Consider the following 27,221-nt stretch of genomic DNA (forward strand, 5'->3'; position numbering starts at 1 on the left):
TCCCTCGTACTTACAGGTTGATCGCTTCAGGATCATGGTGCTGTGTGAAGCTTTGTTGTGGGTACATAAATCACTTAATTACATGAACAAGATTAAACGCAACTCCTAAGAATTAAAACAGTGTATATTGTGGAAATGATCGACAATTTGAGCCCTCCTGGATCACGTAAAACAGAGTAATCAATGGCAGAGGAGATTCCTTCCTTCGTCGCCTAGGCTTCCCCCATCTGGTCTGGGTTAATACTCAAAAGCAACCGAGCCCACACGCCATGGCCCACCCCACCCCACCGGCCACCATGTAATGGAAAGAAGCCACAGCAATCGGTTACCGCGGTGCAGCACTTGAAAATCATTGTGCCCAAAAGGAGTAAAAAACAAAAAAAAAAAAAAGCAAAGGCATCTGAGCAGATGCCTACTGTGCTAGGTTGTAGCCTACATCTATGGAGCCATGTAGACTAGGCTTTTAGACTCTAAACTTGGACTCATAGACTAGGCTGGGCCCACACCACTCCTTTAATTGTGAGAGTTTTCTACACGTCAGAGAAACCTTTCTATAGTGCCTAACACCTTGGCTTAAATATTAAAAAAAAAAAACACATATATCTCCTGATCATGATGTAGATGAAGATTCAAATATCTAATATTTTAATTTTTATAATTATTACCTGCAATCTTATAATTATTACTTGGAATCCTGTAACGACAGAGGAGGTCACCATTTTTTCCACCGCCTCACCTGTGCCTGCCATCTATAGTGGGTGCTGCTGTCATTCCACTGTATTAAAAGGCTACGGGTAAGTAAGTAAATAAATTGAAGATGCATCATTACAATTAGGATAAAAAGTTACTTAGCTTTTATTTTTTTGTACTTTAAAATTAACAGGCAATTATTGTTTCTTCGATTTGGTGGATTAATTATGAGAGGAGAAAAATAAAGCCATAAAATTTTAGTTTGAGAAATATAAAATGAACAAATATTTAACATTAAACTCCTATGAACTTGGATGTTTAATTTCAGAATAAATAAAAATATATATATTTTATTTGTTCATTGATTAAATATATTATTGAATCATTTTATGTATTAATCAATATGTTTTTGAGTGATTTTAAAAAACATATTCATTTGTATTAGTATAATATATTTAGAAAAACTTAATAAAATTGTATGACGTTTATGAAAAATAAGTTAAAAGATTTTCTAATGTATTTTTACACGAGGAGATATAATTTTTAATGATTGTTTGGGAATGTGTTTTAAAAATATATTTATTTTGAAAAAAATTAAATTAATATTTTTTTAGTATTTAATTTTAATATATTAATATAAAAATATAAAACAATTATTTTAATATATTTTTAAATAAAAAAATACTTTTATCGATGGATATCTCTCCTCGGAGCTGCAAGGCAATAATTTCTTAAAAGAAAAAAAAGAGTGATTTACAGTTAGAAACAGAGGAATTTCAGTACACAGTAGTTGACTAGTACTAGTAAAAGCAACTCTGCAACAAATCTCTCTCTCTGAGCAGCAATAATTGCCTTCATGTTGTACACTTCTATATCATTGTAAGCTTAGCTAGGTAGCTAGCTCATATCCATCACCTAACTGCCATTGCAAGTCTTTTCTTTGTAGAAAGCACAATCATCCACTTACATTCTTGATACAAACCATCAACTGTGGCCACTTCAACTCCTAGTACCCTCACCAGCGCCAAAACATGGCCACCACCGCCACATCCAGTCACCACCACCACCACTACCTTCCCACCTGATCATGCAAACATGTTAGGCCTTCACAACATACTCTTTATAGCTCCACCACCTTCTTTTCACCACCACCAGCCTCCACACATTCCCTCTACTCACCAAATAGCCAACACCAATGATCAATGTAACATTGCAAACAATCAAGAATCTTGGACCACTCTCAATAAATACCAGCAAAAATCTAGTTTTCTTAAAAGGGGTGATTTAAATGTTGTTGGGGATAATGATACTGGAAGGGATATTGGTCCTGCAAGAGCTTGCAGGGACTGTGGAAACAGGGCAAAGAAAGAGTGTCAGTATAGGAGGTGCAGGACTTGTTGCAAGAGTAGAGAGTATGATTGTACCACTCACATGAAGAGCACATGGGTGTCTGCTGCGAGGAGGCGAGAGAGGCATGGTTGTGGTGGTGTTGGTGGTGGTGACTCTTCTGCTTCTTCTGGTGGTGGCTGTGTTGGTGGTAAAAGGCCAAGAGAAAATGTGACTACTACATCTAATAGTTTTAGTACTTCTAATAACAATGCTGCTGCTTCTGTCAATTTCGATACAGGCTCTAGTTATCAGGGTACCTCTTTCTTTCTCTCTCCATCTTTCTTTCTGATATATTTGTTCTATGATTTGTAAATTTTAGTGACCATTAGGACATTAGTGCTGATTTGCAAGATTGAGTCTCTCTTTCTCTGATCTTCGTTTAATATATTTTTTGACTTGAGGATGATATAGTTATAATATTGCATCAAAAAATAAGCTGTATTTGGTGACGGAATTGATCTTTTCGTGAACAGAAAAGCAGAGATCTTACCCTTAATAAATAGATTCCAGTGATCCAGAGATCACTTGGAATTCTTCATTTTATATTGATAAAAACTTGAGTTCATACACTGATGGTATAGGTTTGGTGAACTTGAATTTGTTGAAAAGTGGGAAATGGTTAGCTTATTTCTCTTTGTTCCCTGGAATTATAGATGCAAGCTTCAAACTGTCTTTACCTGGCCAAGTTCGTGAACCGGCAGTTTTCAGGTGCATTAGAGTAACAGCCATTAATAGTGGTGAAGCTGAGGTTGCCTATCAAGCTAAGGTGAATATAAGTGGCCATGTTTTCAAGGGCATTCTTTATGATCAAGGGATCGACGAGAAAAACCTGTTTCCATGTGTTCCAAAAATGCAGTCTGGTGAAAGGACTAGAGACTCCACCTCGCCAATTCTTGAACCATCCGTTGCCTACGCAGCCACAGGGAACCACAGATTGCTTGAAGGTACAAACTGCACCACCTAGTGACTTCAGTTTTCTTAAAGGTCATTGTTTGATTAAGGATTAAATGCAATTGTAGTTTTTAGTTAGTTCTGCAAGAACAGAAGGTGATGAGAATAATCAATGCACGGTGAGAAACTATGAGAGGCTTGATCACTTCATTTTGTTACATTTTAATGGAATTCTTTCAACGATGAACATTTACTTAACTCTTTTTTGTTCCATCTTATATCATAAATAAGCCGACGAGACTCTACGTTGTGCTTAAATTTACTACCGGAGCTTGCAGCAGAAAGGATAATCTCGATAATGTTGGGTAGCTACTTGGCTACTAACTGCAAGGACTTAAAACATCTTGTTTTCTTTCACAGGACCCTTGCTTCATAACCAAGCAAGGGTCATTGTTGCGATGTCACCATCATCTTGGGTAAAATAGAAAAGGCATGGCATGTGAATTACTTCCTCTCTACTTTAAAGTTGCATCTGTCTCTTCGATTCAAAAATAATACGAGCATTCCATCCATGATGTCCTTTCTTTTATTTACTTTTTAACGCAAAACAGAAGTTTCTTTAAGACTTTTGGGATAACGAGCTGTTTCCTGGCTGTGTTTTTTTTTTACTGTTCCATCCATTTCATTATATTTAATTCATTGCAAAATTCTACTGATAAGCGTTTATTTTATGGGAAGACATCAATTATGGTTGAAACATGCTCATCTGACTCCTTCATGGTGTTCTTAAGGTTATGCTTTTCCTTTTTGATGGAGTGGAAGGATATTTTCCTAGTTATAAGATCTAGCCTCGTCCGATAGGTGATTTGTCAACCCGGGTACTGGCCTAGCCAGGTCAGGGGAAAATCCTTTTTCTTTTTGTTTTGGGGGTCTAAACAACATTGTTTTAGGTTTTTTTATACAAAAAAAAAAAATCAAAGATTGAGTTGACATAAGTCAAACCCTCACTTGTAAACTAGGCTTTAGATCGAGTTGAATCTTATAACCATGTAAAATCCCCTTTTTAATTATTGTTTCGGATTTTTTTAAAGCTAAAAAAAATATATTGGGTTGGCCGTGTCAACTCCTCACCCATGACCCAGGCCTTAATTCAGACCGGGGGTCTTATAACTATGATATTGTTTTCCCTGCTTCTTGTGTTTGTTGCTTTACGAGTAAAACATGACCTGTTTCTGTCCATTTAGTTATTGCACCAGTACTGATCCTTTATGGCCTCATAAAACATATTTTGAAGTGCGATCGTCTGGCTCTTCAATGGCTTTTCAACCTCATGTTAATCCTGAAATGAACATGCAGTAGTAAAGATTGTAAACTATGGCCTCATTCTCATTTTTGCTTTATTATGTTGATATTCTTTTGTAAAACGTAGCCTGACATGGGACTATGAATAATAGAAGGATATGATTGCTATGAGACAATGCTTGCCTAACTATGATTTCTTGAAAGAATTAGAGCATCAAACAGAGTGAAATCGAACCTAGAATGCTTAGGGAATGCTAATGGAACAAGTTAAAAGTTCATCAAATGTGATTTTTTGCCAAATGATGCTGATGTGATTTTAATTCTGTCCGGAAAGTGTTTATGCTATCCCCTTACTGCAGAAGGCAGAAACATGCATTTTCACAGCCTAACCAGTTTCTCTAAATCTCCAGGTAATGGATGAGATCCACTGCTGTGTGGTTTGGCTTCAAGGCAGAAGGTGTGAATCCACTCTTCTCTTAAATTGTATGTACTGGAAAGGGATTTCATAGTTTTTCCTAGTTTTGCTTCTGAGGTGAAACTCCTTTTGCTGTTCTTAATGCCTTGTTCAGTTCGAATTTTCCCTCTCGTTAATGGTGGACAGAAAAATTCTTGGAAGAACACATTTCTAAAAGTTCATTTTAATGGCAGAGAAATGGCAAAAAAGAAAACAAGAAAAGATTCACTAGACTGTATAGAAAAGGCCCAGCAGGAGGCCCTTATACTACGTAATGAGGGCAAATCCCTCCTCCAAACCCAAATTCTGACCACACCCTGTCTAATAGGTGGTGTTCTTAGCTTTGTTTGTTTGAGCCCTTCGGCCCCTTTTGTAACAAAAGTTAAAACAATGGATGGTACTAGGCATCGGATATTCACCTTGGTTTGTCAAAAAATTTAGTGTTATTTTTGACGAAAACAAAACTCGTTTTTCTAATACATCCTCTTAGGTTTGACTAATTTCCAAGATTTTATTATTTGTTCTTGGACTTGTATTCTCTCAGACAATTTTTGAAACACCAAAAAAACAAAACATAGGTGACGCCTCAAAAGTTGCCATGGAGACTCTACGGCTACTGCCAAGCCTGTCGAACAACGGTTTCAGTTTCAGATCGTCAATTCCTGTAATGGCTCTCTTTGTGTACGTGAATCAAGTCATCGATTACTTGTTGTATCATAAAGATAGTATACGGATCATCGTTATTTCACGTATTAAATCCCATTAGAGGAGAGTATATGCCTCTTCCGTATTGTGAAAAGCCAAAGGGCTTTCAAGAGGTCTCATGAGGACTTTGGTTTTTGCCCCAAGATCAACCCAGTTTAAGGTTGTTAGAGTATTCTACTAGTCGCATTATGGAAATGATCAGAGGGCTGGTCTGCATGGCATGGTATAAACAATTGGGACTGTAACTTGGAGAATTAGTAAGGCAGTCAGGGAAGTTTTCGATACTATAAATATATAAATATATACTATGTAATTCTATTTCGATATAATGAAAAACAAAAAGCTTTAAGCTCCTTGTTCATATGTATACAAATACGTTGCCGAATCAAGTTAAATCTTGTATTCTTTTTAGTTTATTTTCTAATGTGATATTCATCAATAATTGCTATATGTTTTTTTCACAACACTGATAAATATAGACTCCAATTCTTGCTGTTATAGATTTCATTTGAATAGGAAGACTGAAGACTTGCTCTGTTCATCTTGAAGTGATTGTCGGTAACCATATAGAAAATTGTAAAAGCTTAAGCCGATGGCACAATGACCAACTTGGCAGGGATCCTACGTGGAGCGTTCTGTAAATGCCTCCATTCTGGCTGGACAACAGAACTTTTTTGACAAGCCATGTCTGAGAAACAGGATCTTATAGGTGGTCGAGTTTTGTTGACATGGTACCTTGCAATCTATGAGAGGCTGTATCCCATAACAGCGATATATTGGAAATTTTGTCAGCCTCAACACTACAGATTGATATTGGTGGGCCAACTGTGTTGTCTACATCGCCTTACATGATCTGTTTCTATCCAGCTACGTGCGGCAAAGGCACTCCTGATGTCTTTGAAAAGTTGACAGCAACTAGAGATGGATAATTATCCTTAGAATGAAAAGAACGACAGAATTGCAGCCTTAAATTATATTGTGTGATAATAATTAGGCAAACGCGCACACGCGCGCACAAGTGAAAGGATCAAGCAGATCCAGTAGTCAGTAGTCACACGTATCAGGAAGGCAAATGTGTGGACGAATAGGATTTGCGAATTTCGGTCTGCTGTAGTCTCTAGATTTATCAATCTTGAGTCTCCCAGTGCACTCAAGGGCCTTTTCCAGAAATTATCTATTGAAAGTGGTTCCAGTTTATCAAAACATTTAGTAAAATCCATGTCCATGCTTTCTTATACGGGAATTTGTTTCCTTGTTCTTCTGCTTTTACCTATTGCGTGCTTTTGTATGTATTTCTGATGTATTAAGCATGATCTGGCTGCATTTTATGATGTGATTCTACATAATCTAAGAATGACTGTTCATGTGCTGACAGAATATCTATCATTAGTCTGAAACTGTATGTCCACGAACGACTGTTTACATCAATGTGTGAACAGATTGGATGGCGAATTTGCGCTTAGATTGAGTTAATGATTAATCTAGAGTATCTGCTCTTTGATTTCAAGACAAGTCTTATGTTCCTGCAATTTTGTTTCTATTTGAAAATAACATAAATTGTATTTTAAAACCTCTCCTAATAGTTTAAATTATTGTGTTAAGATGATTCTTTGATATGATATTATAGCCTTGATGACCAAGCAGTCATGAGTTTGAATCTCAACATTTTTATTTATTTGATAAAAATTAAGAATAATATCCTTATTTATTTGATAAAAATTAAGTATAAATAATATGGATTTGTACAAGTTTCAAGATAAAAAATCAATGTGTTAAAAAATAATATAAATTATATCCTGAACTTCACTTAACAACTTAAACTATTACATTAGAATAATTCTTTAACAGTGTCCTCATTCCTTCCGTTCTCGGAACTGTTGTTTGAATGGTATGATCACATTTTCTACTTCAACTTCCCAGTTTCTCTTTCAAAACTTTCTGGCATAAAGAAAACAATTGTTTTTAGGAAATAAATTGTTGATTTTTCATCCATAAAGTGGATAGCCTGGATTGATTATAATTTTCATCGTATAAAGAAAAATCTTATGATGATCCATCTTCATCGACAAAGAGTTTCATTTAAAGATTCAAAGACTCTGAAGTTAGTTCCATTTCACTTTCCTTCTGTACATAGTTTGATTCTGAACCCAGAAACTTCTCGCCTTGCAGGGAAAAAAATTAGGTCCAAAAAGAATCAATTTCAATACATGTAAGTACTCCACCTGGTTAACTCATTTACACTTGAAACAAGCTCGAGTAGCTCTGGTATATACCTTTCCTATGATATATCATATGTAACTAAATTAGTAGATATGATGGTGATGGGAAATATACAATGCCCGATTTCAGAAAACCTATTCCCAGCTGCAACAAATCATTCCCTGCGGTCAAATAGATGGTGAAACAGTAACCTTTAGTCTACATTTAAGTACTCTCATCTCTAGCCAAGCACATATATGGCCACGGGTTGCGATATGACGATTCTAATCAATCTATACCCTTCAAGCGTCTTCTGCAAATACTCTGAAGATGAAATCCCGAAAGCGTTTTGAGTATTGCTTTGGATCAACAGCAGAGATTGAAGTTGGATCATACTGCATGGACTTGTATGCGTGCTCGAGCTTTTTGCTTATATCATAGTCTTGTAGAATGTCTATGATACCGAAAAATAGGACAACTTCATACAGCACCCCAGTTGGTTCTCCAATTAGCTGAGCTTCACCATCTCTTCTCCGGGCTGTCTTTTCAACCCTTGCCGGCATGTTTATTCCTAATTTAATGGAAGCCCACCTGCACAAAACATTCAAAATGAATGAGAAAAGCCAAATTATGGTGTTTGGATTCAAGATTACATTAAGCGCCAGGAAAGTGTACTAATCAAACAATCTGGTATCACTTGGCGGTTGGGACTCTGCAAGACGTTAACAGTAAAGACAACTTTAGCTCGATGCTTAAGATTTATTTTACCGAGTGGGATCGATGAAAAGCTTATCCAAATCCACTCCGGAAAGGCGTGGAGCTCCCGATTCAGTTTCATCTCCCATTCCTAAAGAAGATACAGTTTCATTCATTAGGCAAACATTTATTCTAAAATTAGAATTAGCAGTGAATTTACATATGACAAGAAATACCTGTAGGACTGTGAAGTCCGGTGGGAGTTCGAAGTCCATTGGGAGTCTGAACTCCAGTAGGAGTGTGAATTCCAGAGGGAGTCCAAACTCCAGAAGTACGAGGGGGTGTGAGGGATTCCCTGTATGAAGCTTTTCGAAAGTGGAGACCAACCAAAAGACTGTAGTCCATTATCCTCTCCTGTTCAAGGAAGTCACAATCTCTGTCCACTTGCCTGCATGAAGGGACACTTCAGGATACTGGTGTAAAAAATAAAAAAAAAGTTGAATGGTTCACACAAAGCTATTGTGATCAGAAGATTATAGGATAAAAACAGAATTTGAACTAAGAATAGAGACATCATTTCACCTGCAAAACTCTTGGAACCAAGATTTCTGCAACCGAAATATGTAATTGAGATCAAGGTCCTTGAGGGTTGTTGTTGGATCAATTTCTGAATCCGGTTTCGAAGTCATGCGACCATGGGACGAACCTTTCAAGTCAAAGCGCCGATGAATAGAAAATTCAGAACAAAACAGATTCCCCATAATGACAAATCGCACCTGTCCCAAATGAAGATTGATTTCATCAAAGATTCAGGAGTTGGATAAATGTTTCTACCAAAAATTGGAGTTCTATGCCCTTCACATTACCTTCTTCTGATTCGGCCCTGTTAATTTTACGCAATGAAGACCATAAAATTTGGTTACCAGAGTGTTCTCAAAAGACCGAACATGATTATAGTAGGCTGGCAGCATCCTCAAGAGGACCTGCAAGTACATTAGCCAGAGAAGGCAAAGCATAAGAATCCTTGCGTTATAGAATCACGCAGAATAACTTAGAAAATGGAGGATTCATTCTGAAATTGTAGACTAAATGTGATACGATGGTAAACTACTTAGAGCCTGTTTAACATTGTGATAGCGGCTGTTTTTCAAAGTGTTTTTCGCTTGTAAATGCATTAAAATAACATTTTTTTTAATTTTTAAAAAATTATTTTTGATATCAGCATATCAAAACAACCTAAAAACACAAAAAAAAAAAAAATTGAAGAAAAAAACATTTAATTTTTTAAAAAAACGCTTTTGCACCATAAAAACAAAACATGCCCAGTCATGAACGACAAATTCAGGATACACCATAAAGTTGTTGCAAAGATTGCAAATTGTCGTAGAACTTGATCATGGAAGTGGAAATTAAAGCTTATATATCTCAAGTTCAAAAGGAAAACAAAGTGAAGAATGATGATACTAACTTTTACTTCTGCCTTCTTTATTGTCTTTATCATGTAGCGATCATCATTTGTCAGGTAAAAAAAGCTTCCACTTTTTCCCGGGGATGAGAGTTCCCTAAGCGCATCATTCCCACATATCGATAACATGTAATCAGCTGCATCCACATTGAACAATTTCCTAAGAGTCCTGAAAATAGGATCATTAGGAACTGTCAGCCCTTATTTACACCAGCTGCAGAGAGAATGGTGATGCTAAGAGATTAGCGTGCCAGGCTAGGGCAGTCAGCTATCCAATGAAACGTTCCATGAATCACAAATATATACATGCAGGATTAAATTGAAATCATTTTTCAGGTCTAATTAACCCTAGCTAATTTAGTCCAGGTATGTTTAGCATGGCGCTTGTGTAAAAAGAACATGACCTGAAAACTACAGGGCAATAATCCTTCCATTTGAACTCGGAAGACTGGTGAGGTGGGGTGTGCTTGGATCCCACAGATGGAAATTTAGTCCAAACTTTTTCTTTGGGATCAAATGCCGAAGACTTCAGATCAAGAGATATAGCTGGAGCAGGCCGTCCGACCGAATGTCTGCCCAATCACAAATGTTTTATCAGGATAGCGGATGATCTATTGATCGCCACCAACTGGGAGTTGGGAGCATGTCTAAAAACCAGGATTATGTAAAACATAACAAATGCCACCACACGCATGCACATTGAGAAGCAGAATAGAGCAGGAAAAGAGCGTTTATGGAAACTTTGCAACAGAACAATTTGCTAGTACAGATTAGCTATCAAGAACACAAAATTTGTGAAGCGCTAAACTATATGCCAAGCAAAATTTGATATTTAATACATTACCAACAGAAGAAAAGCATTAGTTTTGGCATACATAGAAGAACGCGTTTGGACTCTGAAAAAGCATCATACCAAATTGCTACAGCCAATGCCTCATAGAGCAGAGCAATAAGATAGAAAAGAGAAAACAAAGAAGCATTTACCAAATCCCAAGTACCTTATTCCCAACTGCAGATTGAGCATGAGTTCATAATTCTTATGCCCTTTTGATATTGTTTCCCCTTGCTTCTTCACGGGCTGTGTTCTCCATTTAGATATTTTTGGATCCAATTCTTCAACTTGGAGATTTCCAAAACCTTCGTCTACATCCCTCAAATCCCCATCAACCCCACCGCTATAAACATCACAGCCATCCGATGAAGCCACGCTGTAGTTGCTCAGCCTCCCATCCACTGATATCCTCCTGAGCCTTCCTTCACCGCCATTTCCTTTCATTGGATTAGCATTCCCTTGATCAAGAACACCAGGCCAATTCAACATCTTCTGCGATGGAAAAACTGACATCTTTTCACAAGTAGAAATCTTGCAATCGTTCAAATCCAAAAACACCTCCTGGGGATCCCAATCCAAATTCCCTGACGCGGACCCAGATGGATAATAAGTCCCGTTTTGCTCACTAGGATCTTTACTCCAGAAACCCACATAAAAACTTTCATCTGACCATCTAAAACTCCCATTTCCTTTAGGCAGTCCATCTTGCCAAAACCCATCATACCTATTCCCATTGCTCCAAATCATAGTTCCATTACCATTCATCAACCCTCTCTTCCATTGACCAATATAACGATTCGAAGTATTCCATTGGTACCTTCCATGTCCATCTTGTGAACCTCTTCTCCAATCACCATCATAACAATCACCATTAGCGTAACTCTGTGTACCTTGTCCATGTCTCAAATTCATAACCCAATAACCTCTATAAGCATCACCTGAAGAACCTGTAAAGGTCCCTCTACCATCCATATAACCCCCCTTGAAATCACCCTCGTAAGTAGCACCAGAAAACCAACCAAATTTACCCTTTCCCATTGTCTTACCTTTATACCATTCACCAAGATACATGCAACCATCTGTCCAAAGATATTTTCCATGTCCATGAGGGAGGTTGTCAAGCCATAGGCCTGTGTAAAAATCACCATTACAAAGGGCCTTTTCTGCATGGTATACAGGTTCTTTACAAGGAGGATCGTCGTCATCTACATGAGCTACTGCTGCTGACATCATGGTGAGAAAGACACTGTTGTTCTTCTTCTTCTTTGTTGCTTTTGATTTCCTAAGTTTTGCTTCCCATGCCTTTATTATGCCAATGTTCTCTATGCTCATTTCTCTCTTTCTACCTACCTACAAAGACTCATTCTTTGTTCTCTCTCCTCCCTTCTCAGTCTCTCATTGTCGTTGTTTCGTACTAGTTTTCAAGAACAACAGCTGCATTTTTGCAGCAAACCAAGAAAAGGGGAGACTTGGAAGGGAACCATCAAGACAAAGACAAAGACAACAAGCTGTACCTGTTTTGTTTTGTCTTGATTTGTTTGTTTCTTGAGATTGTTTATGTGTTGTGTTTCCTATTTTGCTGTGATGGTTTGGTGAAATGGGCTGTTTCTAGTTTTTTGAAAAGAACAGTGTTTAGAGTTTTGCTGTTAGATTGAAGGGGAGAGCAAAAGGAGAAGTTGGTGATCAATGCTTGCCTTTAATTTGTTCCTTCCACTTTCTTTCTTTTTGGGATTTTCCCTTCTCCTTTTTTTCTTTCTTTTGTTTGGGTAAAGATTCAACAAGAACAGGTTTCTCTGATGCCGGGTTTGTCTCCTAAAAGAGCTAATATGCCAAACAATTGGAGGTGAGAGAGGAATGGTGGTGGGTGATGTTGTTAATTCCATTTATAGTATTAGTTTCATAATTATCATCTTTTATCTCACATTTTCAATGTAATGATTCTACAATTCTATCCTTACATTTCTATCCAGTCTCTATAGTGTTACACCATGCTATTTTTGGAATTTAATTTGTTTTTTAATTATCTTTCAAGTGTCCCACATTTACTTGTTGTAACTTATATATTTTTTATAATTGCCTTGGGAAAATGTTTGGTTTAATTTAATCAACCTGTGACTGCTCTCTTTTTTTTTTAAAGACATTTGCTTTGTCTTTTATTTTTTTTAATAAAAATTTAATAGAAATGACTTGGTTGGTTTATCTTAGTCAATGATATTAATATAAACTCTATCGAGTTAATTAAGTTTTATTTATTTTCTTTAATTTAATTAAAAATTTAAACTGAAATCAAAGTTTTAGGTTTTTCAAATTAACTTTTTAAATTAAGCTAAGTTTAATCCGAGTATAATAATTAATTATTAAAATATTATTTGTAAATAAATAAAATTACTAAAATACATCTAAAGCTAAATAAAATTTAGCACCTTTACAAACTAAAATTAGTCGGGATACTTTTACTTTGATTAAAACAAGTTAGTGTTGGTTATTTGATTCGTTAATTTTAGTGTTAGAAAATAATATAAATTATATTTTAAAACTTCACCTAATAATTTAAATTATTGAATTGAGTTGATTCTTTGACATGATATCTGTAACGGCCCGGGCCAACTTGCCATATATTGTCCGCTTTGGGCCTTACCGTCTTCACGGTTTTGTTCCTGGTGATGCGAGCCTATTTCTGAGCCTGACGCCCCAAAACGCGTATAACAAGTTGGCAACCAGCACCACTTATAAGGCCAGCAACACACCCCTCACCCACCGATGTAGGATCTTACAATCCACCCCCTCAAGGAGCCCGACGACCCCGTCGGCACAATCGGACAGCCAGTGAGGTTGGCTTTGATATCAAATGTAACGGCCCGTCCCAACTTGCCATATATTGTGCGCTTTAGGCCCTACTGCCCTCACGGTTTTGTTCCTGGTGACGCGAGTCCATTTCTGAGCTTGACGCCCCAAAACACGTATAACAAGTTGGCAACCAGCATAACTTATAAGGCCAGCAACACACCCCTCACCAGTCGATGTGGGATCTTACAATATCAGAATCTTAATAACCAAATAGTCATGAGTTTGAATCTATTCATCCTTATTTATTTGATAAAAAATTAAACACAGGGTAATATGGTAATGTATAAATTTTAAATTCAAAGAACTTTCACTTGAGGAGATATATTAGAAAATAATATAAATTATATCCTAAAATTTTATCTAACAACTTAAATTATTGAGTTAATTTAGTTGGAGTTATTTCTTTAAAAAAGAGTTGCTAAAAAAACAATTAAATCAATGGAAGTTTTTAGAAACAAGTGTACGTGGGTTTGGATTTCCTTATCCTTGAACAAGGCAACTATCATATCGATTAGAAACTTCAGAAAGTGACAGCAAGTTCCCAAAAGGATAAAAGGGGGAATATAATTTATTTTTTGCTTGTGATTTCTCTTTCAAGGTTAAACACAATTATAAATTTTTGTTTGTTTTTTTAAATATTTTTTATTATTAACATCAACATATCAAAACGATATAAAAATAAAAAATAATAATAATTAATAATGTTTTTAAAAAAATACTTTTAAAATATAAAAACAAATAACATTTTAGTTTATCTCTTAATAAGTTGATATAAAAACTAGTCATCTAGAACGTGATTTGAACCATGTTTGAGATTAAACTAGAAAAAAGAATGATTTGATTAAATTTGATTGAGTAAGAGAATTAACTTGATTAAACTTGGTCAAGTTACCATTAAAATTGTTTGAACCAAAAAAACCAACTAACCCAATAATTCTCCGGTCAATCCAATAATCCAAATCCTTTTTGGATTGAATTCTAGATCATGTCGAGTAATAGGTTGTTTGGGAGTGCTTTTTAAAAGCACTTTTAAAAAAATTTGATGTTTTTAATATTTTCAAATCATTTTGATGTATTGATTTTTTTTTTTACTTTCAATTAATATGTTTTTTGATGTTTTTAAATTATTTTAATGTACTGATCTCAAAAATAATTTTTAAAAAAATAAAAAATATTATTAATATGTTTTTTTAAAATAAAAATTACTTTAAAAAAATAACAACAATCACATTTATAAATGAACAAGAAGGAAGAGTGGCATGGAGAGGAAAAAATCAAGTACAAGGGGGGGATGTGGAAGGTCGAGGAAAGAAATGGGCATGTCTGAAAATAGGTTTATAATAATAATAATAATTGGAAAAGATTAGGTGTGTCTTAATGGGCAACATTAACTATCGAACTCCGCGTCCGGTGGCCTATATAAGAAGCGCAGCCTGCTAGCTTTCCTTTCCTTCAGACAAGGTCAAACACAAACCCTAAGTCCATAGATCAGTTCATGCCCTGGTTGGAATCTAAAGGTGACACTTGTCCTTTTTGAAGACAAAAATCACTATTAATTACCTCATGATATGATGTTTCGTAACAAAAAAAGGCAGCCTCACATCGTCTACATTATTAAAAAAATAACTTTTTTTTTTTAATTATTATTCATGGTCTTGAAAAAGCTGAGATCTCACATCGTCTATTTATTAAAATATCACTTTTCTTTTCTTTGCTATTTCCCAGGTGAAATAAAGTAGTACTACCTTTCTAATTTTCTATTTTCCTTGCTAGCCTTTGAATAACATCCGTCTATTTATTAAAATATCACTTGTTGTTTTGTTTATTATTCATGGCCTTGAAAATATTTATATTTATAGATTTTAGATCCATCTTGTCTTGTCTTGCCTTATACTGTTTGTTTTTATATTTTTAGAAAAATTTAAAATTAAATTTTTTTATTATTTTTTTATTTTAAAATAATATTTTTTAGTATTTTTAGATTATTTTAATATGTCTGATGTCAAAAATAATTTTAAAAAAATAAAAAAATATATTATTTTAATAGATTTTCTAGTGAAAAACAATCACGACTACACTCTTAAAACATGCTTTAATTCATCGATTCAAGAAATTTAACATTAGAAGTCCGGCGTAGGTTCAATTCTAAAAACATTAAAATAGTGAAACCAATATATAGAAAATTGTTTTTTTAGAGAAAAAACCGATATCGTTTTAATAATATCCCTTGATCTTACAAGTGTGTGTTTGTATCTTAAGAATAAATGATCAATTCCAATTCTATATACTTTGAAATAAGGTAGTGATTAATCGAACAATTCAAAATAAAATTGAAAAAAATATATGGAATGTTCATAAAAAAGGAATGGGACAAGCAAAGCAGGATGTGTGAAGTGTAATTTTTCACAGATTTTAACAATGTGATTTTATAATATTCTGTTTGTGTGTGTATCAAACAAAATAAAAGGGTGAGCATGTAAGGACTCTAGTTGGCCAACTGAGTCATTAAATCTCGACTCAGATGCTAGTTGAACAGGTATATATCTTTTTTTTTTCCAATGAATATATTTAATGTAAGATTTGCTAGTCCTTCATCAAATCCTGAAACCATCAGAACGGTTGGTATACTGTAAATCAAGACTTCGATACATAGTTATAAACATTTATTTGGGATTCACGTGATTGGTTGGGTTAATTTATATTTTTTATTAAAATAATATTATTTTAAAAGTTTTTTCTTTTTTAAAAACAATAAAGTCGTTAATAATGTCGTTTGATTTAGAATAACCCAATCTACTCTGTATTGGTAAACAAGTATTAAACTAGGTTTTTTTTTTTTAACCATGAATATTCAAGTTAGCTTACGCGTATCTTAAGTAATTTTTTTAAAATTCTGAAATTAATGATCATATAAACTTTCAGTAATTCTGAGATTTATAACACTCGAGTTGATAACGTCTAAAAAATAAATTAAAAAACTAACAAGTTAAATCATAGTTTTGAAATCAGACTTGATAGTCGACTTAGTTTAATAATCGGATCATGAGTTAGATGGGTTGACCCGAGTTAATTCAAGTCAACGAAAAAAAATACAAAAAAAAAAATTGTGTTTAGACTCGTGTCAACCCGGGTTAGTATTTAATTATTTCTTTAAAAAACTCTTTTTGGACATATTGAATCAAACTAAAAACTTTATACTAGTTGTTTAACTAGAATCCAAGAAAAACAAGAGCACCAATCATCAAACACCCAATTCAAATGCCAATAAAATGTACAATAATAATTTAGAAATTACTCGTGTTTTAAAAGACCTACTTGTATAAGTCAGCCAACTGGAGAATAGCAAAGAAACAAACAAATAACAGCTAAATACAATGGAACATGTAGCTCAAAATCAGTAAGCTGAATTCGAACATTTTCAGCCATAAAATGCAACAAATAGTTCAAAATTAAGAATTTCTTCGAATGCCATTTTCTTCATTATTCGGTAGCAGAAAAAAAATAAATATTTTCAATTGAAACTCAGGAGCTTATTTGATTTTTCATTGTTTAACAAAAAAAAAAAGATGTCAATTTATTTTTACAAATGTTTAATTATTTTTTAAAAACAATTGTCAAATTAATCAAATTCGTTCTCAATAGCAAGAGAGATTAATTTTTTTGAGCGGAATTCATCATTTGCATGAAAATAAATTCAGTTTTGCTACGTTTCCAGGAAAGTAAACATAAACAAGTTGGGAATTTTTATTTTTATTTTAGGTTTTTTAGCATGATAATCAAATAGAAAGTAGTAATTAAGAAAAAAATAAGAAAGTTAAAAAATATGAGAGAAGAACCAACCTCTGATAGCAATATATAGAAGGAGAATAGATTGGAGAGGGATAGTCAAGGAGGCAAATAGACAAGGACTAAAACATTTTAGTTAACGAGGAGATTAAAGAATCAAACGAGATCAATAATGTCCTGCCATGTAAGGCTGCCAATAAGGGTAGAGCTCATTTACGAAGAGGATGCCGTGTTTGGGGTGAAGGCATATTACAGACATAGGAGCTATACGATTGAAATTGTTTTTTTTTTTAATTAGGTTTTCTCTTTGTTCGTGATTTTACATCATTTATCTTCATCGTTTTGATTTTTTAAAAGACCAAAACTACATCGTTTTACGACTATATATATATATATATATATAAAAGAGTTAAACTAGGTTAAATTGAATTTCAAAACTATGAGCTAAACTACACCCATAGAATTACGTAACAAACTAGGTTTATATCCATGCTTGGGTGTGCTTGTTCGTGACGATAGAACTATAGCGAGGTCTCGCCAATCTATCAAAGTAGAAGTCCAAGAGGAATGGAGGAATGGGCAGACACGAGCTTGTGTGGTAAACATAAATGTCGGCAACTGTTCTTGATGGAAATCACACAAAGCCCACCACTGCATCAAAATTATATCCCTCGTAAGTTTGATAAATACCATGTTAAATGGGTGGTCTCCTGCTCAGGCAGCAGCTGTCAAAGTGATATAGCCTTTTGTCTTCTCCTAGTTAATGGGGAACATCTAATCACTGCGTCCATGACAGTAATTTTATCGCTAGCTCCCTAATAATATACAACTCTCTCTATAGACGTTGCTGTCTGTATAGCTTGGCTCCACAGTTTCAACCTTTTGTGCTCTGTGTTTGAGGAGTTTGCAAGACCGAAGACATTAACACTATAAATATTCCGAGGTAGATCGATGTTACCTTATTTTCTGCTGTCCTGTTTTTTTATTTTATTTTCATATATTAATAAACAAAATATATTTTAAAAAACAATAAATCCCGCAATATTGACAACTTCCCTACATAGTTTTTGGTGTCTGTCTTTCAAGCTTTTCACGTGCTGACCAATAATAGTATTGTAACTTTCAGAGGTACTGGTCCAACTCATGTTTCCCATAATGCCTAGGCCAGCCAATTCAGCAACGTTGGTCTTTCAAGCCGTGTTTGGATTTTGTCACGAGAAACTTCGTACCGAACAACTCACAAGAGTTATTATTGAGGTACTCGGAGTTAAGAAATATATTTTCAGACTATTTATATCTTTTATATTAATATATCAAAATTATTCATTGAAAAACATCTAAAAAGTTAATTTAACATTTCTAAACAAAAAAACTTCACGGGATTGGAGTTTGAAAATATGATAAATTCTCTCAACGTCAAAGTCCAAGTCTTTAGGCTTGAGCATAGGACGAGTGCAGAAATAGGCATGCATCTTCACTAAATTTTAGGTCAACACAGTCGTGGAACCCTAATATGGGACTCAGAGAAAATGCAGAGAGTTTTGCTTGTAAAGCTATGTTATTGAAGCTGTTTTAACATATTTCAAATTGCAATTCACACAAGACAGAAAATATCTGGATCATGTGAAGTGTATCAGTGCAAGTTGTTGATGTTTTTTTAGGTGGTGTAAATAGATATAAACCTTTTCATGTTTCATGGAATATATATATAGAAACTATCTATCATGTTTCATCTTGCGTTTAAATAGTTTTTGTGTTGATTCGGATCATTGTGTTGGTATTTTTTTTTTTTTAATATTTTCTGGTGGTTATGACATTTTTGATGTAAAATATAAAAAGAAATTACAAAAAAATTTATTCTAAAATATTTTTAAGTGATAAACAGTTTATACTATATACTAATAACGCACACAAATGATGTAAAACTTTTTAAATATTGTCCCAATGGTTATTCATGGAATGTTTAATAACCTCTATTTGCTAGGGTTAATTAATGTATAGATAATATAAGTTATAGAGTGTATTTGATAGTATAATTGCAGTTGATTTTTAAAGTATTTTTTACTTGAAAATATATTAAAATAATATATATTTTTTATTTTTTAAAAAATTATTTTTGACATTAGCTCATTAAAATGATCTAAAAACATTCAAAAAAAATTTTAATTTAAAGCAAATAAAAAAATTTATTATTTAAAAAAAAAAATTTAAAATGTAAAAACAAATAGTGCTATATAGTACTTGAAAGCTTTGTTTAGATAATGAACAAATTTATTTCTTATTTAAATCTAAAAAGCAGAAATAAAATAAAATAAACTTGAAAAGAATTTCAATATTATTCTGGACTTTTTTTATTTAAATTGAGCCACACAGATTATTGATGATTATTGAATTTGACATGTTTGATTAAAACGAAAATTTTCCCAAAAGAACACTTACCTTTCCTGCCAGATAAGCTTCTATGAATGGGCCTAGCCCACTATGAAAACCAGAGATCTGAACCAAAAGCCCAGACGCCGGTGAGTTTATTTTCTCGGCAAAATCACAATCCTGCTCTCTCCGAGAAGTCAAGCATGCAGACCTCGAAAGGGATTTGATTCATAAAGAAAACAAGAACACTCTGTCAGACAACAGATCAAGACAGCAGCTCACCGAGAGCAAGAAGGTGAGGCTTTCAAAGCCAAACAGAGTGAGGATTCGAGCATCACAAGGTATGGAAGCACAGTTTCCAGGAAAAAGAAGGCATGTCCTGACAAGTTAGGTTAAATACAGAAACTAGCTCACTTCTCAACACCTCAGAATCTTTATATCATTAATTATAACACTGCTGCAATTTACAAGAAACAAGAAAAAACCCAGGTCCAAAAAGCCTGCAAAATCCTCCATTCTACCGACTCTGATAGCCCCATTGTTGCAGACTCGAAGCAGTGAACACGATGCACCCTTATGGATATTGAGTGGAATTGAAGAAAGAAACGGGAAAAAAAGCCGGATTCTTGGGCTAAAAGAAGATTGAAGGAGCTAAATAAATGCATGCTGCCAGCTCTCTCATAAATTCAAGATCTTGTCGTATCAAAGAGACTGACAGGCTGATTGATACGCTCGGCCTTGAAAGCTGCAGATGGATTGATGGAATTGTCTTTCTCTTTTTAGCTTCAAGGATCAGGACGTTGATGAAAGCAGTCTTTTTTGTTGCTCTGTCTGTCCCTTTTATTCGTGTAAGATAATTATTACATTTACAATTGTCTAACAATACAATATTTATTATTTTGCTTTCTGTTCATGCTTGTAAAATTATCCCTACATTGGAAAATGCAGAATTTTCTATAATTTGAAATAGAACTGATAGAATAATGAAGGAAATTATTAAAAAAATATTGTTAATGAAGTGAATTTCAAGAGAGACCCCAATTTGTTTGAAGCTTAAATCTATTTGAAAATGTGTTTATGATTATTTTTTAAAGTGTTTTTCATTCAGAATATATAAAATAATATTTTTTTAATTTTTTAAAAATTATTTTTGACATTAACATATTAAAATAATTAAAAAACATCAAAAAATATTAATTTTAAAAAATTAAAAATATTTTAAAATTTTTAAAAATATAAAAATAAACACGATGATGAAAGGTGTCCTCGTGCACCACCAACATCTTCTAAGGTCGTTGCGATTGCAAGGTGGTTTATCAGCCCAAGCATTTGGGGCTCTTGAGGCCCAGTCGATTGCAGGTGCTAGAATGGAGGGGAAGAGAATAGATATAGAGAATTCGAACTCATGTCTGCAGTGGTAAAGCCTTTAATATTCAAAGTTTCAAATTCACATTAAATATTAAACGATTGTAAAGTGAAATTTACTAGATCTTAATATGTTTCTTTAAAAATATGATTGTAATTATTTTTTTTAAAATCAATGTATCAAAACAATTCAAAATATATAAAAAAAAAATTAATTTTTTTAAAAATACAAAAATAACCATGTTTCCAAATGCTCTTTGAATAGATTTGGACACCAGAAAGATGAAGTTCTGCTGCTTCAATGAGGTGTGGAGTACGTGTGAAGAACCATACAATTCGAGGTTTAAGATTTAAAACGTGATCGTTAAACATGATTGATGTCTGGAATGGTTGCTAACTCAGTTATCGAGAGAAGAAAATCTCCCTATTGATTAAATTACGTAACTCTTGTTACTGTATTTGAAGGTGGGTCCCAACATCTTTTATATGTATTTTACATATATTTTGGGAGATCCGATGCATCCGAATCACGCGCGGTTCTCTTCCAATTGTACAACCGAACATGATCGGTACTCCTTCCTTGGGATTTTCATAGGTCATCGGGGAAACAGTGAACACCGTATGACACGCGGTTTTCTGCTGATGCTTGCTCTTGTTTGTTTTTGAATTTTAACAATAATTTAAAAACAAAATTATTTTTTTTTTGTTTTAAATTAATTTTTTTATATTTTTAAATCATTTTAATGTACTGATTTTAAAAAAAAAAAAAATATTATTTTAATATATTTATAAGTGAAAAATACTTTGAAAATATAACCACAACCACACTTCTAAATAGATCTTCTCATTGAATGTGTTGGCCCTCCGACTTATTATATGGATCTTGTCTTAAGTCAATTCTCGAGTTAAATTTTAAAATTATGATAATAATTATTTTTATTTATGTATTAATTCGAGTTAACTTGTGTTAATCCTTCTAATTTATAACTTGAATCTTTTTTCAGTTGGCTTTTTAAATTGGATTTTAAAATTATAATAATAATAAGTTAAATAATATTATTCACCTCCAATCTCTAGTAATATATTTTAGGTTAGACCAAAAAAGATTGAAGGAATAGATTGCGGCCTTGACATTTAGAATATGAAAATTATAGAAGGAGAAAATTATTATCAAAGGAGAAAATTCAAGAGCATGAAAGGAAAAAGAAAAAAGTGTTTTATTGTGTTCTTGTTTCTCATTCCAGGAATATTTACTTTTTAGAATATGTTTTATTTAAAAATATATTAAAATAATATTTTTTATTATTTGTAAAATTTATTTTTAACATCAACACATTAAAATGATTTTAAAATATTAAAAATAATTAATTTAAAATAAAACATGAGTTTTTTTTCAAAAGTATTCTTACACCAAAAAAAAAACGATGCATTAATCTCTTACCCTCAAATTTGCCTGATTTAGTATTTGTATTAGTCTTCGCCCTGGTGTCATCCCTCAACTCCTTTATGATTTATGTTACTACTTACTACCCCTTTCAAGCTTCTATCACTGTTCACTAAATTAGTGCTGAATGGGCAGTGATGCGTCACCATATATTTTTTTATTTTGAAAATATATAAACTTACCTTAAATAGATTAAAAAAAAATTATTTTATTTTTTATTTTATTTATTATTGTGATTGCGATTTAAAAATGTTTTTTATTTGAAAATATATTAAATAATATATTTTAAAATTTATTTTTTATATGAGTACATCAAAATAATCTGAAAATATCAAAATAATTAATTTAAAACATAGATTAAGAAAATTTAATTGTTTTCAAAAATATTTTTAAAAAACAAAAACAATATTACTTTGAGCATGGTCTTGTGGACCTGGGTCCAGTGAATCGATTAACTGCAAGAGAATTCCTATCTTCACAGAAACGATGGGCCATTGAGCAACCACCATTTTCCCGAAGTGAAAAGGTTGAGCAGTTGAGCTTTCTCTTTGAGAAATGTCCGTTGATAGCCTGTGGCGTCTTGCACCGGTAACCCCAAAAAAGTCGTCGGAGATGAGGACCTCTGCCTAAGCATCTTATCAGATTTAGCACTAGAATTCTTTCTTCTTATCTGTTTAGTGTCATGCTCGTGAAAGCTTCTTCTACATTTGAATCAGACAAGCTTAAGAATCAAGGGCCTCAGATTATTTCGACGAAACTTGGTTATTTAACATTCTTAGACCAAAGAAATGAAACATAGCTTGTAACACTGAGAAAACTAAGAGTTTTGATACATTGGCACATGAGTGGAGGCCAAAAATAGGAATGAAAACAAATTAATTCTGAGTTCCAAATGCAAAAGTACACGGAAAATAAAGGATCAAACAGGTGAAAAACCAACAAGATGAAGCTCCAACAGCACATTATTTTAGCACTGACCTTTGAGTCGCAAAGTGAATGCAAGCAAACTTAAGAGAACTTCCTTTAGCCTCTCCTTGGACGGCGGATCAATCAAGTTGCCATCGCTATCAAATTTTGCAGGAGGTGCAAATGCATTCAAGTAAAACTCAGGTTTGTTGATGAAATGAAGGTCAAGATAAACTCCAATTTGGCGAAGATGGTATTGTGCTCGTCCACCGCCAAAACTTCCTCCGGCACTTACAATGGCAGCAGCTTTATCAGCCCAACAGTTCGGAGGTCTGGATGCCCAGTCAATAGCATTCTTCAAAGGTCCTAGCAAGGGGGAGCAGAAGGTAAGAGTGAATAGAAAATCCTAATTGTTGAGCAAGACTCGATCACTGAATTCAAGTTTCCTGTTCTAAAAATAAAGCACTTTACCGGTTCAATTAGCCGACCGTACAAATTCGTGTTAATTCATCGGCTACTTAGCATTGTACATTTCAAACATCTTGGTAATATTTGCCATGAATGCATGGTCAAGAGAGTTTCATGAAGAAAATTCTCCGAATAGTTTCTTAAGAGTTCATTTCCATGTAAATGGTAACTTAACTCTTTTTACCAGAATCTGCAGGGAAGTTTCAGGAGCCCAAAAATTATTTTCTGCAACATCATGCTAGCTCCGAAGTGATTATTTCTTGATTACAATATAAACACATTATAATTTTCTACAAGAACCCAAAAACTATATTAACCTCCACAAGATGAATGATCCAAGATAGAAAAACAAACACAGTGATCATTTTTTTTCTGCGTCAATATATTTCTGGTGTAAATTCAGGAAAGTTCCATTCTTGGTTAAGGCTTCCATTAACTGGTTAGTAAATCTGGCTAGTGTGGCTCCCTTGGTGCTACAATACCACTGCAGGAAACAAGTCACATGCAGATCAAATATGGCCAAAATCACCAACCACACTCTGTTCTTCTACCGCGGTAATACTGTAGTCGCTTCATGTGATACCAATAAATAAGAAATTACTGCACAAACTCGGTCCATAAGCTAAGATCATAGACCAAACTGATAAATTTTTACAAATCGCTAAATTTATCGACATAATTTTGTGATTAGCTATTATAAAATAAAATAATTAACAATAAATTGAACATAAAATATAATAAGTTTAATTATTTGTGATAATTCTGTTGATTTAACCTATAGTTTTAGGTGGAGGGTCAAATCTCATGTAATAATTTATCTCAAGTAAACAAGGAGAAAACTGGCACCAAGAACAAGTTGATACCTTAGGACAGTGTACCCACTAGCAACCTCAGCCTGTTATTCCTCTTCAAAGAAAGATAGATTGGCATTCTTCAATCTCCACGTTTAGTTTTTTTCCAGATTATAATCATTAATCAAACAGTAATAAAACTATTTTACGCACACTAAATGAGGCCCACTTACTTCTTTCGATAAAGCTATAAACAAATCTGAGGGGAGAGAGGGATACGATACCGGTGACGGAAAAATTGTACTCAGGCGAGGCAAAGAGGACACTATCAGCTTGAAGAATCTTCTGACGGAAAGCTTCAACAACAGGTGGGAAAGTACCATTGACTTCAAGATCAGTATTAAGCATTGGCAGAGGTGAAATATCTAAGTACTCAATTTCCATGCCGTTCACTGACTCTTTACTTAACTGGATTGCTGCAAAAACAAAAACAAAAACCCACCTCAAAAATCAAACCAAGAATCCAAATTTGTCTACCTAGAATGGTAGACAAGCAGAGAGAGAAAGATGGGGGTGTTTTGATTACCGGAACGAAGGAGGCCACGGTTGAAAGAACCTTTACGAAGAGACCCACAAAGAGCTGCCACTTTGATCGCTGGTTTCACTGCCAATGTTTCCATTTCTCTGTTTGCCTCTGTCTTTTGGTTTCTTTCGACTTTTAAAGGCCTCTTGGCTGCTGTACAAACGTTTGTTTATGTAGAAAGAGAGAGAGGAAGAGATGATGGAATGCTGTGATAGGATTCGGTAATTAACTGGGGTCGTAAGCTTAATTTGGAAGTACTTGGTTTGAGTAATGGTTAAGAACCCCTTGATTTTAGGAAATGTTCTTTTTCATAAGAAAATTATATTAGGAAAGCCCAAAGCATGCCACTTAAAAGATCATTGCCATGAATGCTTTTTTTTCAAAATATTTTTTATTAGTTATTAAATTATTTTTCATGGTTTGTTATATTAAATAAAAAAATCTGAAAAATAAATAATAATAATGAAAAACACTTGTTTATTGGACCTCTTATTTGGAATAAAAATAACTTGGGTTATCAAGTCACTAGATCAATTCACAAGTTATCATGTTAATATAAATCAATTATTTTTATTAAAAATAATATTATTTTAAAAAATAATATTGATTTATCTGAGTTTAATTGGGTTAATGTATTTAGTTGAGTTGATGTTGAAATTACCGGGTTAAATCTAATTCTGCATTTCTATGATCTCAACATTGGTCCTTCAAGTATTGGAGAAACTTGCAATTTTCATAGTTTCATCGGTAATGAGAGTGTCAATGACTCGATATTTATGAATCGTGACTAACAAAATAAAAGAGAAAACAATACCGCCATTGAAAAATTATTTTTCAATTATTTAATTGCACTAAATACCTCAAATTCTGAAAAATACTTAATCCCAAACCATACAAAAAGTTTTGCTATATATGAACTGGAAAATTGGCTTCAATTATTGAAAAAATCAACTATGCAAGCTAGTTTTAATTTAAGGGTGATTATTTTCGGTTCGATTTGGATTTTGTAAAAAAAAAAATAATCAAACTGAATTAAAAAAAAAAACCTGTTCAAACCAACCCGTTTCGGTTTGGTTTTTTAGAACAAAAACCGGTTTGACTTGTTTTTTTTGTTTTGGCATGGTTTTTTTCTGGTTTGGCTATGTTTTTTCCGGTTTTTTTCGATTTAGGTTCGGTTCGATTTTTTTAGTTTCAAACTTATAAAACAGAAACCAAACCGATCAGTTTTTTTAAAATTCTAATTGATTTTATCGGTTTTTTTTACAGTTTGTTTTTTTTGTAAATTCTAATAGGTTTAATTGGGTTTTTTTCACGATTAAGTTTTTTTCTGATTTTCTTGGTTAAATTGAATTTTTTTATTTTTTTTACTCACCCTTAAATTTCATGATGTAAGCCATGAGGTCAGTAGCACACTAATAAATAATTTACTAAGTTTGTACTGTATTATAATTTAATCCTTTTAGTCTTAAAAATCATCGAGTCGTTGACATATATATTAGGGCAGCGTTTGGTATGTAGTTTCTTAAGTGTCTTTATGGAAATATGATTTAAAATATGTAATTTGTTGATATGATTTTTTTTTTTTCTAAATAATTATGGATATAAACACATAAAAAATATATCTTATTTACATTTAGAACCAGTTAGTCAACGTGATATTGTAGAAGGGAATTTGTCAGCACAATATATTATATAATATACTGATTATATTTAAGACTATGGGTTAAAGTGTCAAGTAATTGTGTTGGTATTGATAAATGTGAAGGCATCTTAGTTCATTTTAAATAAATATAAATGCATCTTAATTCATATAAAATAAAAACAAGGGCATCATTAAATTCTATATATATATATATATATATATATATAAACATTCCCTCCTACCAATAAATACAATTTCTCTTATTTTTAAAAAAATATAAGGAAAAAAACCTGACTAACCTATAAAAAAAACTCAAGTTAGTATACCAGACCCGATTATCAACCAATTTACTTGTTTTTAATTTTTTTAAAATAATATTTTTTTAATTATTTTTTA

The 27,221-nt window shown here is 33.3% G+C and overlaps 3 protein-coding genes across 4 annotated transcripts; 1 reads left to right on the top strand and 2 right to left on the bottom strand.

Annotated features, from left to right (window-relative positions):
- The first annotated feature begins 1,451 nt into the window (after positions 1 to 1,451).
- Positions 1,452 to 4,914, top strand: LOC118061256 (protein SHI RELATED SEQUENCE 6-like). 2 transcript variants are annotated; one of them, XM_035074689.2, is made up of 3 exons: positions 1,454 to 2,332; positions 2,733 to 3,023; positions 4,683 to 4,914. In XM_035074689.2, the coding sequence occupies exons 1-3, from the start codon at positions 1,786 to 1,788 to the stop codon at positions 4,691 to 4,693; spliced, it is 849 nt and encodes a 282-aa protein (XP_034930580.1). In that variant the 5' UTR covers positions 1,454 to 1,785; the 3' UTR covers positions 4,694 to 4,914. The 2 variants fall into 2 exon arrangements, with proteins under 2 accessions (XP_073267223.1, XP_034930580.1); XM_073411122.1 differs by lacking the exon at positions 4,683 to 4,914 and having other exon boundaries at positions 1,452 to 2,332; positions 2,733 to 3,188.
- Positions 4,915 to 7,726: 2,812 nt separating this feature from the next.
- Positions 7,727 to 12,472, bottom strand: LOC118061259 (phosphatidylinositol 4-phosphate 5-kinase 6). The gene is made up of 8 exons (XM_035074691.2): positions 10,790 to 12,472; positions 10,196 to 10,363; positions 9,795 to 9,960; positions 9,193 to 9,309; positions 8,909 to 9,102; positions 8,563 to 8,774; positions 8,399 to 8,477; positions 7,727 to 8,221 (listed from the first exon to the last, which is right to left on the bottom strand). The coding sequence occupies exons 1-8, from the start codon at positions 11,953 to 11,955 to the stop codon at positions 7,933 to 7,935; spliced, it is 2,391 nt and encodes a 796-aa protein (XP_034930582.1). The 5' UTR covers positions 11,956 to 12,472; the 3' UTR covers positions 7,727 to 7,932.
- A 10,776-nt stretch (positions 12,473 to 23,248) lies between these two features.
- LOC118061255 (NADPH:quinone oxidoreductase) lies at positions 23,249 to 25,407 on the bottom strand. The gene is made up of 3 exons (XM_035074688.2): positions 25,187 to 25,407; positions 24,885 to 25,076; positions 23,249 to 23,707 (listed from the first exon to the last, which is right to left on the bottom strand). Exons 1-3 carry the CDS (start codon positions 25,278 to 25,280, stop codon positions 23,403 to 23,405), a joined length of 591 nt encoding a protein of 196 aa, XP_034930579.1. The 5' UTR covers positions 25,281 to 25,407; the 3' UTR covers positions 23,249 to 23,402.
- Positions 25,408 to 27,221: the final 1,814 nt, after the last annotated feature.

The sequence above is a fragment of the Populus alba genome, chromosome 1 (assembly GCF_005239225.2).
Source record: "Populus alba chromosome 1, ASM523922v2, whole genome shotgun sequence".
NCBI lineage: Eukaryota > Viridiplantae > Streptophyta > Magnoliopsida > Malpighiales > Salicaceae > Populus > Populus alba.

Coding starts and splice junctions, on each gene's coding strand:
- LOC118061256 (XM_073411122.1), top strand. CDS start 1,786: ATGTTAGGCCTTCACAACATACTCTTTATAGCTCCACCACCTTCTTTT. Junction 2,333..2,732: donor TACAGGCTCTAGTTATCAGG/GTACCTCTTTCT, acceptor CTGGAATTATAG/ATGCAAGCTTCAAACTGTCT.
- LOC118061259 (XM_035074691.2), bottom strand. CDS start 11,955: ATGAGCATAGAGAACATTGGCATAATAAAGGCATGGGAAGCAAAACTT. Junction 10,364..10,789: donor AATCTGCAGTTGGGAATAAG/GTACTTGGGATT, acceptor GTGATTGGGCAG/ACATTCGGTCGGACGGCCTG. Junction 8,775..8,908: donor TGGTTCCAAGAGTTTTGCAG/GTGAAATGATGT, acceptor CCCTTCATGCAG/GCAAGTGGACAGAGATTGTG.
- LOC118061255 (XM_035074688.2), bottom strand. CDS start 25,280: ATGGAAACATTGGCAGTGAAACCAGCGATCAAAGTGGCAGCTCTTTGT. Junction 25,077..25,186: donor CCGTGGCCTCCTTCGTTCCG/GTAATCAAAACA, acceptor TTGTTTTTGCAG/CAATCCAGTTAAGTAAAGAG. Junction 23,708..24,884: donor GTACAATTTTTCCGTCACCG/GTATCGTATCCC, acceptor CCCCCTTGCTAG/GACCTTTGAAGAATGCTATT.